The sequence below is a fragment of the Impatiens glandulifera genome, chromosome 3, assembly GCF_907164915.1.
Source record: "Impatiens glandulifera chromosome 3, dImpGla2.1, whole genome shotgun sequence".
In the NCBI taxonomy this organism is placed as follows: domain Eukaryota; kingdom Viridiplantae; phylum Streptophyta; class Magnoliopsida; order Ericales; family Balsaminaceae; genus Impatiens; species Impatiens glandulifera.
In genome coordinates, this window is record NC_061864.1 from 52,411,094 (window position 1) to 52,433,100 (window position 22,007).

The 22,007-nt window shown below is 30.1% G+C and overlaps 1 protein-coding gene across 1 annotated transcript; it reads right to left on the minus strand.

Annotated features, from left to right (window-relative positions):
- Positions 1-475: 475 nt before the first annotated feature.
- Positions 476-1,072, minus strand: LOC124930362. Its single transcript, XM_047470714.1, has one exon. It carries the CDS (start codon positions 1,070-1,072, stop codon positions 476-478), a length of 597 nt encoding a protein of 198 aa, XP_047326670.1.
- Between the last annotated feature and the right edge of the window lie 20,935 nt (positions 1,073-22,007).

Here is a 22,007-nt window from a genome sequence, read left to right on the forward strand (position 1 = left end):
TTATATCTTATAGCAGCTTTTTCTAATTCAAGTTGAGTTTCTTGTACATAAACCATAAGATCTATCACATGTTTTTGTGTTTATCTTGATAATCCATCATATCTTATTTTTGAACTTAGTTAATTATTTTTGGATACAAGATAACTCCAGGATTAAATTGATAATTGTATGTCAAAGTGAAGATATTGGGTATATCATCTAATTTATGTACAACATATATAGTTGGTTCTTTTAGTTTTTGAGTGTTCTTAATATTTTCTATTTGATTTGTAATAGATTTTTACACGAGTGTTTCATATTTCAATATAGAAATTCCAACTTTGTACAAAAGTTCAAAAATTTTAAAAGAACATTGTGTCTAGGTTCCTTTTCCAGCGCTATATACATCCATAACCATATATGGAGAAAACTGAGTAAGGAAGTACAAGAATAAAGAAGAAGTTATGATTCGGACGGAGATCACCGCCGGGAACTATTATTCCCGGAGAAACCTCTGCTGCCTCGCAATAAAAGCCTCCACCGTCTGCCGGAATTCCTCGCCGTTCATTTCCTCCTCAGGACACTTAACTTTCCGGCAATTCTCAGTCGCCGACTGTCTCAACTGCCTGCCCGTTTTATCTCCATCAATCCTCTTCGTTATTTTCTCCGATAAGCTCCTTTCAATCTTCCTCTCTTTCTTTTTTGGTATATCTTTAACTTTAACAATATCGAAATTGCTCTGTTTTTGTTCATTAAATCTCACATTTTTCTCGCCGATTTTCACATACCCATGATAAAAATCTGTATCAATACTTTCATCCATATTTGAACTTGAAAAGAAATCAGATTTCATGAAGAGAACTGCGACGATGATATTTCCGATTAAAAAGACAATCTGAGGGCTCAGAATAACGCCGAAAAGTGACCGGAAGTAGTCGCCGGAGATTTTATAGGTGGAGAAACTGGAAACGGCAAGGAGAAGGAGAATCATTTCGATGAGACGGAAGAGAGCTTCGATCTTTTTCTGGGTTTGGTAACGGAAGATTGGATTAGACTTTTCGATATGGATGTTTGAGATTCCAAATGAATCCATTTGATTCAATTGTAAAAAAGTGGATTTATAGGTAGAGATGAGTTGTTATGGGATAAAGATGAGTAGTGTTCTTGTTTGTTAATGAAATGGGAAAGAGGATGAGAAATGTATATTTATAGAGAGAGTACCTTGATTATTGTGGAGAATAATTAATTATATTGAATGCTTTTTCTTTTATAATCTTTCCTTTAGTCACTTAGAATAGTACTATATATAATGAAAGGTAGTTCTTTAGTTTTTATTTTATTTATTTTATTTTAGGTAGTTATCAAAATTTAGCTTCTTAAATTAATTATCCATCACTTTTATATGGAACTTTTTAATGAGAATTTTTTTAATTTTTAGTTATATTTTTTTTTATCACTATGCTTATAATGTTTCGGGTGAACCTGATTGATCTCTTCCTACTTTTAAAAATTATGGAAACTTTATTATTTGATAAGTATAATTTAGCCTCTTTAATTGGGAAATTTGATGAAATGGCCCTCATAAGTGCCTTAATTCTAAAAAAGGTCCGCGCCTACTAATGTTTGCAAAATGGGCCTTTTTGCCCTGCGAAATGTCCAATTTACCCCTGTAATTGCACTTACTCGAATTACACTTACGCGCAATACACTTACGCGAATTACACTTACGCGTATTACATTTACGCGAATTACACTTACGCGTATTACACTTACGCGAATTACACTTACGCGTAATATGTAATATGCGTACATTGAAAGACGCATATTACATATACGCGCATTATGTAATATGCGTCTTTCATACTATATAAAGCGCCTAATTTTGATCCTCATTTTAAATCTCTAATTTTTAGGGTTCCGACTCTCTCTCAAACCCTATCCCCTTCGATCCCGCTGCTCCTCTAAGGTAAGACATTCTTGTCTCAATGCATTCTTATGTATTTTAGGGTTTTGAATATAATCCAAGTGCGATTATGTTGGATGAGGATTTAGGATTTTAAGTAAATCTTACAAGTTTATCTATATAAATGACAATCAACAACACATGGGTTTGTACTTCATTGATCTATGGAAGCAGAAGTTAAACATTTCGACGAATATGGAAATTGAAGAGGAGAATCCGACGGAGCTTAACACTCTCAATATCGGTAGAGGATTCGCTAGCGTAGGCAGATTGATGGATGGGGTAGGCAGAAAGTCAGATTGGACGATGAACCATGAATCCAATGCTCATTTATATTAAAAACATGCTCTTTCATTTTGTCTTTCATCTTCTATTGATGATGAACCTATTCCTATTTTGATCTTCTAGAAGGTGCATCCATATATTTTCTACCAAATTTTCCTTTTGCTGCAATTAAGTAAATAACTTAACCTATGGATTAATTACTATGATACACATTTTCCATTTCCTGGTTTTTTGAAATAAACATAATTTTTAATTTGTTTGAACGTTATTTTCCATTATTGCAGGAGATTCTTGATGGAATTGAGTTTGCTAGGGGTGACTCCAAATCAACTTGGGGTTCTATGCGTGCAGCAATGGGGCACCCATAACCTTTTGACTTGAAATATATTGCTATTGGGAATGAAGACTTTGTTACTATTCAATGATATTTTTTTATTGAAAATGATCCATATTTTATGAATAGTAATAAAATATGTTAGTATTCAATGATCTGCGAATGTGAAACCATAAAATGTCAAAATTCTGAAATGAAATGCATAATCTATTTGAAATTGCGAAAACCTATGTTGTTTCAGGGAATTACCTCCAGTTCTATTCTGCCATAAAACACGCCTATTCAGACATCCTGATAATCACAATCTGTGACGGTTCTTCTCAACCATTGGATCATCCAGATGATTTTTATGATTTTCATGTAAGATAAGTAATTTTGTATAGATTAGAATTTGAACTGAATATTCTTACAATCTTCCTTCCTGTTATTAGATTTTTTGTTAATAGATTGATTTTCTCAACAAATTTATAACAATGCAGATGATGTCTTCTCTAAGACTTATAAGTTTGATCAAACATCACGAAATGGCCCAAAGGTACGCGCTAAATCTTGTCTTATATTTACTTAATTCCATAAATATATATTAACAAAAAGATAACTGTTGCAAGAAATATTTAGATAATTCTGAGGCCGACTCTATTATTTCAGGCTTTCGTTAGTGAATACGCTGTGACAGGAAAAGATGTTGGTCAAGGAAGCCTTCTAACAGCATTACCTGAAGCTGGATTCCTTATTGGTGTAGAAAAGAACAATTTTTTTTTATATAATTCTAAAATAAGATCATTAAAAGCTTGCCTATAGATGATAATACTTGGTTATATGTAAATATAGTTTTTTTTTCACTGATATGCAAAAAATGAACAAGGAGGCAATTATATATCTTCTTTGCTTTTTCGGATTTTTAACCTTTCTTTGCTCGCCTTTGATACTTGAATGCAATGATGTTGTGTCAATGGTCAGTTATGCACCTCTGTTTGTTAACTCCAATGATAAAAGGTGCGGGTGCATATGTTTTATTTGACTCTTGTATATTATAATACTATTACACTAATGATGGTGTTTATATCAAAGTGATACTTTATTTTTTTATATGATCCCAATGAAGAGTCAACATATTTTGTGAAGGTGGTACATAATGGAACACATAATCTGGAATAGCAGATTTAAGGAGGATTTCACTCATATATAAGTTCGTTGCAATGTGCAGTTGGCTCCAATCCAGAGTGTGTTTGATAACATAGACACAAAAATAGATGTAACGATCTCCCCGCATTCGTTTACATGTTTAGACTTGACAATTGATCAGTTTAACTATCTGCATACAATATCAGACAACGCCACTGCAGTCAATGCTTTCAACATGAGAAAGACTCAATCTATCTTACTCGAAATACAGTAATAAAATTGTGGGGATGTATAACTATGATCACTACAAAGTAGTTAATTAATTATATATATGTTTGACTTCTTTATTATTGATTGTGCCTCTTAGACTGCACTGCACAGATGCATGTTTATTTTATTCTATGGCTGTTGTTTATGTTTGAATTTGAGAAAAATATCTCATACTAATTTAAGGGTCAAAATTAATCTGGTTTCTTTTAGTACTTTCACTTAAAAGGCAAAAAATATGTAGAAATGATCTCAAACCAGTCATTCTGGAAAATATAAAGGCAAACAAGAAAATAGAATTAAGCCACAAGCTTAAAGAAAATATATCACTAACATAGTAACATTTTTAACAAAAGATCACAAACCAGATGACCATTATCTCACATTATGATCGTCTAATGTAACATTTTTAACAATGTTATTATTACAAATATCATATGACATAAATTACTTGGTCGGTCGATGTCTTATGAGTTCACAAGTTCACACAGCTAATAAGTAACTTCATAAAGTCTTAGCCTGGTGGCCAGTTCATTTGACGTCCCCCAAGGAGATGGACATGAAGGTGTTGATTTATTCTGCTAGTCCATCATTAATCATACTCTAAAGTCATCTTCAAGGCCTTCCTGCTTGGCAACAATTTTGGCAGTGCACATTAGTCGGCCAAGAATCTCACAGTGCCTTTCCTCAGCCTGACAATAATATTAAGCAGTTATCTATTAGTTTTTCGTAGACTTCTGTTATTATGCAGCTTTCCATCTAGAAGGGTTAAGGTTTCGAACAAATTCCTTTTTTCTTATATAAAAATACAATTTTTTTTAGCTTGTCCAAGTTATATGCCCATTTATTCTTCTGAATTTCTTTGGGAGTGAATGAAGCAACTAGGTTCAAAAGAAAATATAGTCAACCAAACCAATCCTTAGATTTGCACTGAAAAATGAGAATTCCCCATCAAATAATTGGTTTAGTTTAGTTATGTTGTCATATGACCACAAATGGAAAGTTCTCAGGGTCATGTGGGCTAGCCTAAAAAACCCCCAAAAAACTAACAAAATAGTTAGTTCAGTAAATTTATGATTTTTTTAACCAAAATAGTTAGTATCTGAAGCAAAAACGACTTCATCACATTAACATCATAGACGTTCTCAGCAATCAGCCCCTCGATAAAAAGCCACGCCAAGGCTTTGGAACCTTTCTTGTCCTGCTGTGTTCCATATCTACAGGGATTGATTACTATACTAAGAATATTGAGAAATTAAATATATAACAACTTGTGTAATGAAAATTGGAAGTAGAAGTGAGACATTTAGTCCATCACCAAACTGACATTTCCATGTTCAACTTATTAAAGAATGAAAAATGAATATAAATTATCATCTAGCCATTATATCAAGTATATAGGACCATATTGGCATATTCAACATAAACATTTTGTTCATTGCAAATCATTAGGTGTTTGAATCCCGTTGTTAAACCCTAAAGAAAATGGCACAAAATTTAACCTCATTATCCTTTTGTGACCACCAAATACATTTTTTTTAATGTGTTTAAGGATCTTGAAAAAAAAGAATCTAGTGCTGACATTACATACCAATTAAATAATCCAATCAAAATCTAATAGTGAAGAAAGCTGACCTGAAAAGTGAAGGCTCTGTCTTCAAACTTTAAATTGCTGAACTTCTTTACTAAGGAAATCAACTCCAATGGTAGCCTTATACTGATTGCTAAATTTACGATTCACATACTTACAAAGTCGAAGCAATAAATAAAACACTAGACAAAGAAATACATCAAAGAACTTCAACAAAAGAAATCATTATCAGAATGTAGCGTACCACATGATTCTTATTGATTCATCAATGACGTCTTCTCGACCTACCAGAAGAAGATGAAAGGTATATCCATGTCAGCAAATCAAAACCTCGAACCTAATGATAATGTCAGCATGTTTTGACCAAATTCAGAAAATAATGTTTCAGATCTACGAGCAGCCAACATGATATCTCAAGTAAATGATTCGAATAACAACATATTTCAAGTCAAAAGGTTATGGGTGCCCCATTACTGCACGCATAGAACCCCATGTTGATTTGGAGTCACCCCTAGCAAAATCACTTCCATCAAGAATCTCCTGCAATAATGGAAAATAATGTTCAAACAAACTAAAAATTATATTTATTTCAAAAAACCAGAAATGGAAAATGTGTACCATAGTAATTAATCCATATGTTAAGTTATTTACTTAATTGCAGCAAAAGAAAAATTTGGCAGAAAATATATGGATGCACCTTCTAGAAGATCAAAATAGGAATAGGTTCATCATCAATAATGGAAGATGGAAGACAAAATGAAAGAGCATGTTTTTAATATAAATGACCATTGAATTCATGGTTCATCGTCCAATATGACTTTCTGCCTACTCCATCCATCAATGTGCCTACGCTAGCGAATCCTCTACCGATGTTGAGAGTGTTAAGCTCCGTCGGATTCTCCTCTTCAATTTCCATATCCGTCAAAATGTTTAACTTCTACTTCCATAGATCAATGAAGTACAAACCCGTGTGTTGTTGATTGTCATTTACATAGATAAACTTGTAAGATTTACTTAAAATCCTAAATCCTCATACAACATAATAGCACTTGGATAATATTCAAAATCCTAGAATACATAAGAAGGCATTGAGACGAGAATGTCTTACCTTAGCGGAGCAGCGGGATCGAAAGGGATAGGGTTTGAGAGAGAGTCGGAACCCTAAAAATTGGAGATTTAAAATGAGGGTCAAAATTATGCGCTTTATATAGTATGAAAGACGCATATTACATAATGCGCGTATATGTAATATGCGTCTTTCAATGTACGCATATTACATATTACGCGTAAGTGTAATTCGCGTAAGTGTAATTCGCGTAAGTGTATTACGCGTAAGTGTAATTCGAGTAAGTGCAATTACAGGGGTAAAATGGACATTTCGCAGGGCAAAAAGGCCCATTTTGCAAACATTAGCAGACGCAGACCTTTTTTGAAATTAAGCCACTTATGAGGGCTATTTCATCAAATTTTCCCTTTAATTAACATTATTTTAATTCAATGAAAAGATAGAGTGAGAAGTATAATATGAGACACAAATGGAGAAAAAAATTAGAGTTAGGACAGTGGGATGATATGGCCTATCTCAATTTTCATGTATCAATTTAGTCTAAGGGTGTGTTTGATGAGGGGGAATTAGAATTGGAATTAGCATTGAAATTCTAATTTCAATTCTATGAGAATTGACATTGAATTACAATTCAATTCCTATGTTTGAAAAAATGATAGAATTGTAATTCAATTCCAATTTCTATGTTTGAGAAAATGATAGAATTTTAATTCAATTCTAATTTCAATATTTGTAAAATAAAATATCGGATCAAAATGTTAACTTTTAAAATATGTTTTCACGTTTTGGCACGTTTAATACGTTTTTGACATTTTTTACATTTTCACATGTTTTTCACGTTTTTCACGTTTTTCACACGTTTTAACACGTTTTTCACATTTTCCACACGTTTTAACACGTTTTAACATGTTTTTCATGTTTTTCACACGTTTTTCACACGTTTTTCATGTTTTTCACACGTTTTTCACGTTTTTCACATGTATTTCACGTTTTTCACACGTTTTTCACGTTTTCATGTTTTTCACACGTTTTAACACATTTTTTTATACGTTTTCACGTTTTTTACACGTTTTAACACGTTTTCACGTTTTTCACACATTTTAACACGTTTTTCATGTTTTTCACACGTTTTTCACACGTTTTTCATGTTTTTCACACGTTTTTCACGTTTTTCACATGTATTTCACGTTTTTCACACGTTTTTCACGTTTTCATGTTTTTCACACGTTTTAACACATTTTTTTATACGTTTTCACGTTTTTTACACGTTTTAACACGTTTTCACGTTTTTCACACATTTTAACACGTTTTTCATGTTTTTCACACATTTTTCACGTTTTTCACACGTTTTTCACACGTTTTTCACGTTTTCTCACGTTTTAACACGTTTTACACGTTTTCCACGTTTTTCACACGTTTTAACACGTTTTAACACGTTTATCACGTTTTCAAACGTTTTCACATTTTTTACACGTTTTAACACGTTTTTCACACGTTTTAACAAGTTTTTCACGTTTTTCACACATCTTTCATGTCTTTTTACACATTTTTCAAATGTTTTAACACGTTTTTCACACGTTTTAACACGTTTTTTTACATGTTTTAACACATTTTTCACGTTTTCACACGTTTTTCACATTTTTGGCACATTTAACAAGTTTTTGACATTTTTAATATGTTTAACATGTTTTTCACACATTTTGATAGGTTTAAAACGTGTTAAACCTATCAAAAACGTAAAAACGTGTTAAACGTATCAAAAATGTGTTAAATGTGTCAAATAAGTGAAAAATTTATTAAACATGCCAAAACGTGAAAAACGTGTTAAACGTGTTAAATGTGTTAAAAATGTGTCAAACGTGTCAAAAACGTAAAAAACATGTGAAACGTGTTAACAACGTGTTAAACGTGTTAAAAACGTTTTAAAAGTGTTAAAAACATGAAAACGTGTCAAAAACGTGTTAAACCTTCCAAACATGTGAAAAACTTGTTAAACATGCCAAAACGTGAAAAACGTGTTAAACGTGTCAAAAATGTGGTAAACGTGTCAAAAACGTATAAAAAAGTGTTAAATGTGTTAAAAATGTGAAAACATGTTAAACGTGTCAAAAACGTAAAAAAAATGTGTTAAATGTGTCAAAAACGTGAAAACGTGTTAAACGTGTCAAAAACGTGTTAAAAATGTGAAAAACGTGTTAAACGTGCCAAAACGTGTTAAATGTGTCAAAAATGTGGTAAACGTGTTAAATGTGTCAAAAATGTGGTAAACGTGTCAAAACGTAAAAAAATGTGTCAAAAACGTGAAAACATGTCAAAAACGTGTTAAATATGTGAAAAACTTGTTAAACGTCCCAAAATGTGAAAAACGTGTAAAACGTGTCCAAAATATGGTAAACGTGTCAAAAACGTAAAAAAAACGTGTTAAATATGTCAAAAACGTGAAAACGCGTTAAACATGTCAAAAACGTAAAAACGTGTTAAATGTGTCAAAAACGTGAAAATGTGTTAAACGCGTCAAAAATGTGTTAAATATGTGAAAAACTTTTAAACGTGCCAAAACGTGCAAAATGTGCCAAAATATAAAAAACGTGTTAAACGTGTAAAAAACGTGTTAAACATGTTAAAAACATGAAAATCATGTTAAACGTGTCAAAGACGTGAAAAATGTGCTACATGTGTCAAAAACGTGTTAAACATGTCAAGGACGTGAAAAACGTGTTAAATGTGTCAAAACGTGTTAAACGTGTCAAAACGTGTTAACGTGCCAAAAACGTGTTAAACATGTTAAAAATGTGAAACCATGTTAAACGTGTCAAAAACGTGTTAGACGTGTCAAGGACGTGAAAAACGTGTTAAATGTGTCAAAAACGTGTTAAATGTGCCAAAAATGTGTTAAATGTGCCAAAAACGTGTTAAACGTGCCAAAATATGAAAATATGTTAAACGTGTTAAAAACATGTTTAATGTGTGAAAAACGTGTTAAACATGTCAAAAACATGAAAAACATGTTAATTTGGAATTACAATTCCGACCTAAAAAGATAGGAATTGAGAACTATCAAATTACACTATATTGAATTCCATTGGAATTCTAATTCTAATTCCAATTCTTAATATTAAAGTGTCTAGCAAACATAAGAATTGGAATTAGACCCTCCAATTCCAATTCCAATGCCAATTCCAGGGTTATCAAACACACCTTAAGGATGAAAATATACCGTTTTAACTTAATTAACCTAGACAAAAATGAGGAGAGATAGTAATTAATGAGGGAGGGTGAACACTGAAACACTTTGGTACATGAAAGAAACACTTTGGTACATGAAAACTGGTAAAGAAGATATCATGTGGGTTCAATATGATGTAAGGAAAACATTTAGGAGGTCATAAATTTGTGTAAGAAAAAATTTCAGAAAATAAATGCATATAAGGTGAATCGAACCTAGGGTAAAATATACATCATTTATCTTTAAAATTACTTTAATTTGACTACTATTCTATTATACATTTTAAATTATTTCAATAATAAATATTATTTTAGTTGGACTTAAGCTTATTACAAACCCTATATATCCGACTACCCTTAATTCAAAAGTGCTAACGAGTCGATAATACGACTTGTTTATAGTTTTATTTTCGTGACTTTGGCTCTGATTTATACTTAATTTCTTACAAACTCTATCGAAATTTTTATTCTTCTATTAGAAGATCTTAGAGATCCTAGAGATGTTTGGCATCACTAATCGAAAGAGTTGATATCATCTAGGAGCTCAACCCTATTGTCGGATGTGTCCAAAGCATGTTGAGAGCTAACAATATCATTGATAATATTTTATGGTAATTGATGCGAAAATTCATTTCTTTCGCATCATTGATTGTCGAATTTAGAGTTCTCACCGTCCATTATTTAGATTTTAATATATCACACTCCTAGCCTATGGACACACAGCTTAACAAATAAAAGACCATAAAAAACGAACATATTCAATTTCAAAGTTGATATACCATGCACAAAATGCTATACCATGAAAAGGATGAAAAATCCTAACATTATTCTAATTTAACTCATCTAAAAATAACAATTAAATAGAGAATAAACTAATATATCAATAATTTGTTGTTATAAGATACGGTTTGTAACCTCTAATTTTTTTACTTCGAAAAACGTGTTACTTAATAATCAATCCTTTATAACTTATCATTATCTCGAATCTCATAAAAGTAGAAAAAAAACAAAATGAGAAGTATTACACAAGAATAATTTGAAAAATGTCAATTTTGTCAAATCTTGCAATTCATCTCTCTCTTGAATATCGTAAAAGGAGATGATTAACCAAAATGAAATTGAGAAAAATTAGCCTAGTTTTAAAAAGAGTCACCTCCTAATTTTCTTCATGAGAAATCGGGAAAGAAAAATGAACTTGTAAAAACACATTTAAAGATATTTAGATTTTGGAAGTCTCGACACTTTGTCTCTCGTGTCGTCCAATATATATTCTCTACTATAAAATTTTAAAAATTTTCAAAAAAAAATATGAACTTAACAATTTATTTGATAAATTATTTTATATGTGGGACTTAAGCATTCTACCAGCTATTCCAACTATATCATATACATATTTGTGACATTCAATTACTTGACATGCGTCTAGGTCTAGGTCTGGTGTGTTATAAAAAAGAGTAATCATGTAAACATACCTATTAACCTTAATTCAAAGGAACTTTAAAAACATAAATGCTAAAATTAATTTTTCAAATAATCTGTTTTCGAGATTTTATCGCGATATATATATGATTTTTATTATTTCATCTATTCAAGGTTTAGAAAATTATGTGAAAATAAAAAAAGAAGCAAAACAAATGGAGCCTAAGTGCTTGGACCGAACCACACCCAAGGGTTTAGTTGTTATGAGCCAAGTGAAGCCAGAGCTCTAGGCGCTTGGTCGCGAGCACTAACGGAAGTATCGATCGTAGTGCCTCGGTCAGGCAAAATAGATCTCGGTCGTGGCAAGGATGCCTTTTGATCGTGACTAGGAAAGCATTTGGTCGCATGCGTCGGTCAAAAGCCAAGCCAAGCGGGAAGAGGCTTTCGGTCGTGTCATGTATTCTCTCAATCGCGGGAAGAGGTTTTCGGTCGTGTCATGTATTCAGGATCAGCTCTGTGTAAGACAACCTATGCAGTTGTATATGCCCACCTTTATAGAGCACCGTTCTTTAATATTTAATTGTATTATATTATTAATTTATTTTTTTTTGTTCTCTTTTAACATTAAATATATATTATATTATATATATATATATATTATATTTTATTTTATTTTTTCTTATTTCCGTATTTAACTATTTATATTTTATTTTATATTATTAATTTTTTTTTTACTATTTTAGAGGCCTGAAATTTAAATTTGTATTGTCCCAAATTCTATTGACCGACCCGGTATGTATTCTCTCGGTCACATGATATGCTGAGCTCGGTAAAAAAAAGCATGTCAACCTAGCTATCAGTCACCATTTTCATTTTCGATGAAAAAAAATTAAGCCGCAACCTTCTGTTAGAAATTAGGATAGACCTATATATGTCTTCCTTCATCCTGCCTTGATTTTCTTGGTCATAAATCAATTTGCACTCCTTTGCTTGACAGTGACCAAAACCCCAAATAATACAAACATCCAAAATTGAATCGAATTTTCTTAACCAAAATGTATGTTAAAGTTGGTTGATCTTTGTTCCTGTACAAACCAAAACATAATAACAAGACAATCATTCGAGTCACTAACAACATCAAGATTCAACTAAACTGAAACCACCTTTTTCATCATTGGATTTTCGAAAACATCATCATATGATCTCTTATTTCATTCAAACACACATCTACAACTTCGAGAACCTACACACGTACAACTAGAGCCTCATTCCAAGACAAAAGCTTAAGAAAAAAAAAATGAATGATGGAGTAAAACAATATTTTAGCTTTTTTGTGTTGAATAGATTCAATCTATTTTAAAAATTCGAAATTAGTTAATGATGTATAAGGAACTATTCTATAATACGAAATCAAACATTACTATTAGAAAAAGTTGGATTGAACGCTTAACCATTATATCTAAAATATTAACGTTTTATTTAGACCTAAACTCTATCCTATTCAATTTTAAAAAATCAATGTATATAAAGTGAGATTTTAATAATATTTTAAATTTAAAAAATATAATATTAAATTGATGTTCTTAGTGAAGGCCAAAAATCCGAGGTAGTTAAGACCAGCCGCAGCAGGGGAGCATTTGGGGTGTTATTTGGGTGTCAAAAGAGGAGGGTGGGAGGCAGCAGGGGGCAAAAGTGGGTGTCAAATTTTGGGTGTCAAAATTTGACATGGGTGTCAAATTTTGTTTGGCCCAATGAGAGGCTGTCATGTGGCAGGATAATATCTACTTTTGATTTTAGTTTTCTTATTTTAAAAATACATTTTAATAATAATTGATCAATAAAAAAAAAATTATATCAATATTTTTTATTTTTCACGATCTATAAATAGAGACTTGGTTTGTGTCATTTGGACACCAAAAAATTTCAGAAATTTTCTACCATATTATCATCCTTGTTTGTATCACCTTTCTTTTGAAATCTTCAAACTCTTTCATCCTTGTTTAGAGTGTTTGTTTTCTTCTTCGTTTTAAATAATATTTGTATGTTTGATTTATCAAGTGATGAATAATATTGTTTGTGGTTAAAAAAAATGGAATTATGTATATGTTTAAATGATGTGGAAGTGAGAGAAAGTGAAAAAGTAATTTTGATACCTTGAATAACACGCTGCTGTATGACATGTTAAAAAATGGGTGTTAAAAGAGGTGTTAAGCTGACGTGGCAGGGTGTTAAATGAAAAAATTTGACACCCTGCCGTGGGTAGTCTAAAAGTAGAGTGTGCCATGTGGCACAACGTGATCCAAGTGTAGCACATTCATTGGATGCATCCTAACTTCCTTCCTTGCTAAGAAATACTAAAACATAAATAAATTACCGCTATTATCACTTGCTATTTATTTATATATAATAATAATAATAATAAAATTATATGCTGAGCTGTCTTTTTCTTAAAAAGAATTCCACTCAAAATACAAGCCATGGAATTAAAGTAAAAAAATAATCTCAACTTTCCTTTACACCCTTCCGCATTGGAAGACCCACCAATAATAGAGTTTATGTTTTAAATGGATTTAACTTTGACAATTTAATCAAATTATAGGGCTGTCTTTTCATCTTTATGGGATCCATTTGAAAAAGCTTTCAAATTTTAATTATAATTGAAGACCATATATAGACTTAGATTGATCCCTTAAAAGGATATTTGGCTAATCAACTTATTTTAGTTATTTAAATCAACCATTTTATTTATATTCATGCAAAAATTTGACATTAACAGCATATATCGATCACATGTTAAGTTCACATATAATAATTGGATTGTTTTTAATATTATATTTTACATCATAACTTATGTTTTTTTTTTCAAAAGTTGCATTAAGTCACAAAGTTATTTTCCGTTTTAATGAAAAAAAAAATTAATGTGAATTAAAAGTTTTATCGAACACTTAAAAGATACACTTAAGAGATAACCCAGAAAAAAATGTTTATTTCAAGAATAATCAACTAACTATAGATTCAAATGACATTTCACTCTAACCATAACTTTGAATTTAAAATTTTGACTAAGATTCATTTTTAATTTTATAAAATTGGTTTTTATTTGTTTAAAAAATAGGTCATAAATTTAAAGTGTTTATAATAATAATTAAATTTAAAACTTGTAATTTTAGAGAATTCCTCGTATCATTTGAGCTATCATAATAAATTTGTTTATTTATTATAAAAATAATATTTCATGAATTATTAAGGATAGATTATAATTTGATATATCATAATAAAATTACTTTTTATATTCAGTTTAAATTATTTTATATATTAGTGTACTTTTATATACATTAATTACAAGTTTTTTTTCTTCAACTTAAGACGTTTTAAGTAAGAATTAAACGAAATAATTTTTGTCACTTAAACTATCTTAGTGAATTAGTATAATTTTAATTTTATTTGTTATAACTATTATTTAAAATATCATAACAATTTTCTTGTTATCATTTGAATCATCTATAAAATATTGAAATAATATTATTTTATTTATTAAATTATTTTAAAGTACTAAATATATAATTTAACTAAAATAAACTCCTTTTTAATTTACTTATTTAAAAAATATATATATAAAAAATTATTTTCAAAATAGTCCCAGATTAAAGATGCAAGCCCTTCATGTTAAATACTTAAATTAACCCCCTTCTTCTTTTTTTTTTTGAAAACGTACAATTAATATTTCCATAAAAGCAAGTTGACTTCACAATCTATAATGAATATAAACCGCGTTACAAGTTGAAGTTATTCCAATTGTGTATAGAAATTAACATGAAAATAAATAAGAGGATTGATTTGAATATCTTACATAAATTTGTGTTTTGTAATTTTAGTAGAATAGTTTATTTTAAAAATTAAATAAATATAAAATAATTTGCTTTTTATAAAAAAAATATAATTTCACTACAAAATAAAAATAATAAAAAGACAAATCATTTAAATAATGAAAACTAAAAAATACTCGCAGAATGAAAATCTAATAGATTTGAGTTCAAGTCGATTAATAATAAACTTCTTGATAAAAACCTTGTAGATCAAACCTGATCTTATAGATCCTCCACCAATATGTTGATATATGCTTTTTAAAATTTTGATTGTATTTATCTTAAAAGAGATCAGATATTTATTTTTTAAATTTGATCATATTTACTCAATAAATTTCAATCATAAAAGGCCTCAAACATTATACACAACATTAAAAATAAGCAAAAAGATGAGTTGCATAAAATATTACCTAGAACACTAAAATGTATTAAATTAGTTTCTTACTAATATTTTTAATTTAAATAAGAGATCATGCAAATAAAGAGAACTGTGCTAACTTTTTTTAACTAGATTTCTCACAAAAAAAATATAACTATTTGGATAACATATATGAAATTAAATGGTTGAATTATCATTAACAAATGGTGTTGCATTGGCACCACATATGTTTGAGTTCACAAAAACATGTTTCTAGATTGATAACAAAAGGCATATTTATGCTTCAAATTAAAATAAGTAAAGAAAAGTACAAATATTGGTCCCTCGGTCTAATAAAAAATATTCAAGTTAAGACAAGAAATTTGGTCCACTAGGCATATTGCTTTAGTGCATGATTGAAGCGGCTTTGGATATAGGGCCAATTAATATTATTTTCTTCTTCTAATAGTCTTAAATATCTTTTTAGCAAAACATTAAATAAAAAAAATATATATACTTTAATATTGGGCTCCATTTTAACTTGATTAATGCCCAGATTATCGATCTGTTTAATAGGAAAATAATGGAAATTAAAGAAGATTAAACTAACCTACTAAGAAAGAAAGACAGGAACATTAGTAACACAAAGATACTGAGGTCCACCTAAATATCAAATATCACGTTTAAGTAAAATAATAAAAATACATCAATTGTACCAAGTTACATTATAGGATTAATAACATTAAGATTTAAGTGTGATTATAGATATAATTGTCGTGTAAGAATGAATTATCATAAAAATTTTCCAACGACGGGGCATTAATATCAAACCATACATGTCCATTTTTTTTAGAACACTGGATTTCGCTGCTCCTATGGAGTGCGACTAATCCCCGCGAGTTAAGTATATAGCCCGCAAACATAATTAACCATTTAACCAGGCGCAGAATTTGCCGTATGACGACGGGCTTGAACCCAGGATCTCATAAAGGCCTGAGGGAGATCCACTTCTTGTTGTCGTTAGGCTATAAGAGGGATGTAATCCATTTAGTCTATGTTTTTATTTCCAACTAATACTTTCTTTATCCTCTTTCAATTTTATCCTCCTTTTGTTTATGTTTTTTGTTTTTATTTTTCTTATTGTATATTGTTTTACACATTTCTCCATAAAGAAATTGTGGAAGAATGTTGACTAAAATATTGAGAAAAAACTTCTTATTGTAAAAGAACTATTCTTATATTAAAGTTGGTTATCCACAATGAAAATTTAATCATATCTTAACATACATGAGATTTGGAATAAGAAAATATGAATGAAATCTTCAACTATATGGATCTGAAGATCATTAATAGGCAGTAGGATTTCATTAATTTCACTTAACAACTTACATAATTGGGAATAATTTCAATTTTGTCATGTGATTGAAATGCGATTAAGGAGTGGAAATTTAAAAATTAGAAAAGGAGGTTCAAGTTATAATCACTCTCTCAATCACCTATATTGGTCACAAACGAGACCTAATCTCACCATTATGATTGCACATCAGCGTGTTGATTAATTTGTCTTATATGGTTATAACGATCTCATTTGAAAACATATATATTTTCTTTTTATCAGCATCTATAAATTTATAAAAAAAAAATCAATAAATTTATAATAGGTATTCGACTAAGTTTAGTTTCTAAATATAAACTCATCCTACAATTTTTTTTCAAATGGAGTGAACACGTGTCTCCTTGTTGATCTATTCGTTTTCAGAATAGTCAATATAAGATTACAAATGTTTTTACTAACCTACAAGGTACTATAATATCATGATAAATAGTTTAATGATTTTTTTTTTTTATTCCAATTGCCAATTAAATCAATAGCTAATTGTAAAAGAAAAAGGTAATGATTCATATTTAGGAGGATAAATATAGTGTTATTATTGCTTGAAAAGGGGCATGTTGGGAGAAGATAAGGATTAATGAAAAAGTATAATCTTTTGAAAGTTGGTTATTATTCCTTAATCTCAATCTTAATAACTAGATATGTCTTAATCAACTTCTATGATTTCTTAATAACTCTTCAACTTCTTCGCCATGCATGGCTGATTAGACAACACGAGAGCTTCATATTCTCTATTCTTTTTTCTTTTTATAAAGTTAATAATTATATATTTTTTTTATGTTGTTTGTTTTAGGCCATTTTTAATATAGAAATTTATTGTATCTCCTAAACTTAATTAAATCAAATTAACCACTTGCTCCCAAAATTTGTAATATGTGACCGAGACTCAGGAATAAGACTGACGTAAAAAATGAGGAGAAAATACATGTCAAACGATGCTATCATATTTTTTTTATTGTCAATTAACTATTACAAATAAATAAAAATAAGTCAAAGTTGAACACTTACAAAAGACAGACCAATAAGAATAGACATTCTTAAATGTCTAAAAATCATCAAATGTTTCAAAAATTGCTTGGACTAAAAAGAGAACTTAACTTTGCGGTACATAATTGGATTGCGATGAAATACAAAGAAATCGATTCACTTATTGAATAAACTTGAAAATTTGAGCTTTCTTAATAGGCTTGCCCAATTCTCTATTGTTAGGTTTTGTATTTATTAGGGTTTAGAGATCAAGTATTATATAAACTCGTGTTATAACCTTGTTTGTCATGTCATCATTTATGTTCTCACATTCTCAATAAAATTCTCTCTTTTCTAGATAGACGTAGCCAAGTTTTATCTTGGTTAAACAAGTTAAATTTGTTTATTTTTTATTGTTTACATAATCTCTTATATTCCGTTACAACATCACCGATAAATGAGTTTAACCTTCAACAAATTCAAAGTCTATTTCTCACTGACCACAAATAAAACTCAAAACTCAATGAAAATATAAATAAAATCCAAAAATATCCAAAAACTCATACTTTGGAACTACGTTCGAACTTGATTTCTCCTTTTATAAGAATACGTGTGTAGTCTATCACGGACTTGATCCCAATAAATCCAAAACAACAAAACTCTTATGTCAACACTCTAGGCATTTTTATTAAAATAAAAATGATTTAAAAATAAATATGTAAGCACTAAAATTTACCTACCCAATTTATAAATATTAAAATAATTATTTTGAATAAATAAATTTAAAATAATTAAAATTAAGGCCAAATCAAGATTAAACAATTAATTGGATTAATTATTGTATTAATTAAATCTCTATTAATTAGCTTTGGAGCAGTGGTGTATAACATTTGGCAAGAACGGGATGCAAGGGTATATGGAAGAATCCGCAGGAACGTTGAAGAGTTATGGAAAGATATTGTATCGGATTGCAGCGCCCTCGTGGGAACGTGGACAATAATTCCAAGCACGGAGCAGAACTAGAATATCTGTAGGAACTGAAATTTACCGTTTTTTTAAACACACTAGAATTGAAAGCATTGTAATCAGATAATTCATTTACGTTTTTAGCTTTTTAGCTTTTATTCAGAATGTTACGACTTCAAAATCATTCTAAGTTTGTCTAGAATGATCTCTTAAACTCGTGGGTTTTTTTTCCCATTTTTGGGAAATTTTATTCAAATGACGCTAAGTTGTTTTTCCCAAAAAATATCTCTATTAATTAAAACAAATGCCAAGAAAAATAAAATAAAATAATTTTTGATGAATGTTGTATTAATTTTATCCCAAATTATTTTTAAGGGATAAAAGAAATTGATGAAATGACGCTAAGTCGTTTTCCAAAAAAAAAAATCTCTATTAATTAAAATAAATGCCAAGAAAAATAAAATAAAATTATTTGAGATGAATGTTGCATTCATTTTATCCCAAATTATTTTTAAGGGCTAAAAGAAATTATAATAAATAATTTGGGATAAATGTTGTATTCATTTTATTCCTAATTAATTATTTATAAAACCCTAAAATATGCAGAAAAAATAATTAATAGGCAAAATAAATTATATGTCTATTGAAAATATTTTATGTATTTTGTAGGTTAAAAATAAAGCCAAAAAAGTTTTAAAAAAATCATTTCGAATAAGCCTTAAGGCTAAAAAAATGGTCGTGATCTAGTGTAGCCGATATAAGAGAAACGACTGCATCAAATCACACAGTCCTCAGATGAGCAACCAGGTCTCACCCAATGCACCACAGTTAATCGCATCGCCCTCTACAATAGAAGGAAAGCGCTTTCGCGCAGTAGTGGATCAACTAACGCGCGCCTCAACTTCATTAGTCAAATTGCACGCGGAGCACTCATCGCTGACGAAACGCGGATGGAACACCCAGGCGTCCGCGCTAAGGCAAAAAACGACACTGTTTCAAGACTCCCTCGGCGCTCAAACGCGAAAGAAGCAAACGACGTCATTTTTAGCTCTAATGTTCTTCTTCCTCGCCATGAACGAAATGATGATCCGCCAGATTCTTTAATTTTCAAAGATGGAACTCCAGAATTAGTCCATCATACTCGATGATTCGAAAGCTGAAATGATCATTTCAGTTACGTTCATAGTAGCAATTATGCCCTAGAACAATCAATTGGATGAAGAACAAACAAAAGCCATTAATGGACTTTTGTTTTAAATCCGATCCACTTGATCATCCAACCGACTTAAGAAGCCTATAAATAGCTCCCCTCTATTAAGACGAAGCAAGGAGACCCATCTCAATATCTCAATCCACTGTAAAAGAAATTTGCCAATAGAGTTTTCCAGTTTTGCTTGAAAATTTTGAAATAATGTATAAAGATTTAAAGCTCGATTCTGAGTTATCAGACAACTTTTAGAAGAGTTCAGAAATGTCTCAAATTCACTGTAAGATCCAATACATATTGTAATTCAACCTTTTAATTTAAAATGAAATTTTTATATTCAAATTCCACCAGTTTTAGATATTGTTTAATTTCTTAATTGAAAAATGATCCAAGGTCATTTATAAGATTTCTATTGAAACTAATTTGTATCAATCAATCCTAATTGAATGTACCCAAATTTGACTTGAAAATTTTCAAAAATGAGTTTCTGTTAAAGTGACCCCAAAATCTTCCTAATGTATTTCTAAAGGTGTTAGGAGTATGTTCAAATCAATTTCAAACAATTCTGATCATGTTTGATCAAAAAATAATTTTTTTTTTTATCAAAATAAAAATTTCAATTCTTGAATTGGTTAAAAATAAATAGTCAATATTAATGTTTTGTTCAACTTGGTCTTAATGAGTATAAGGAAGTTATTGGTAAGCTTCTCATACCCAATTAAACCGTAAACAACGAAATCCCGATTTTTGCTCAAGAACTATCCAAATCGAATGGGACATCTTTCCGATCAAATGATTCATCGGGGTGATGTTATAAACGATCCTTGAGGTTAAACGAACCTCCCCATCCCTTCAAATCGAAGAATAGAGGCTTCAATTGAAATCACTAAAGCTGTAGTTCGGTGTTCTTGGCGTCCGACCAAGGATTTTGCCTGGGATTGATTGATGTTTAGTCAAATTTATTGAATTTTGAAACATAAAAGATTGTAGCTTAGTTCTTTAAGATAAAAACTTAAAATTTTATTTCGTTATGAGTTCAAATCTCACAAAAAAACTATTTTTATCAACTTTTTAAATTAGACCTAGGGCAAAAAAGTCGACATTTGTTTTCTACCGGGGGTTAGGGCAACCCAAAACTCGGGGTCAGCCTTGCCTAGCCCCGTCCGACCGAGGAATTCCAGCACTTGACCAAGGAACTTTAGCCTGGGCTTGGCATTCGACCGAGAATCCTTGCATCCGACCGAAGATTAATGCACGATCAAGGATCCCCGCATCCAATCGAGGGACACGACCGACGAATTCCAACATCTGACCGAGAGACCAACACACGCGATATAGGACACTAATCTTTGTGCTCAATGGGTGCCCAACCCATTGACATCGGGTCAAACCCGCTCCAGACCCGTATATCTGTCTTGTTTCGCGACCAGGACACCTATTTAAGGGCTTGTTTGTTTGGGATTTTAATTTTAAACTATTTGTCTTAAAAATTAGAAACCCCAAATCATTTTTCTAAAAATTTGTATAGATAGTAAACGATTTCAAAATATTTGTAGAATATTTTTATATATGAATTTTTATAAAGGCTTGTTTGAATTTATTTTTAAATTCTCATGTCTTAAACTAATATTTTTCAGTTGTTTTTCTCAATAATCATCGACATCAATCATAGGTATTAATATTTAAATATTACACTACAATTTTGAATGCAAGAAAAACCTATACATGTGTAGGATTTAAAAAATAATTGGTTAAATAAAACGTAATAAAACTATTTTTTCAATCTTAAAAGTCAATATTTTATAAAGTAGAGACTGTTTTTCAACAAGTATGAAAGATATAGTGCGACAGTCTTTTCCCGAAAATCACCAAACATCGAACTCAAAAGAATCTCTGATCAAATAAACGTTTATAAACATATACAAAATGTTTTATTACTTTTAAATTGAAAATCAATTGTCGACTCTTTCATCAAATAAATAATCTTTTAAACTAAA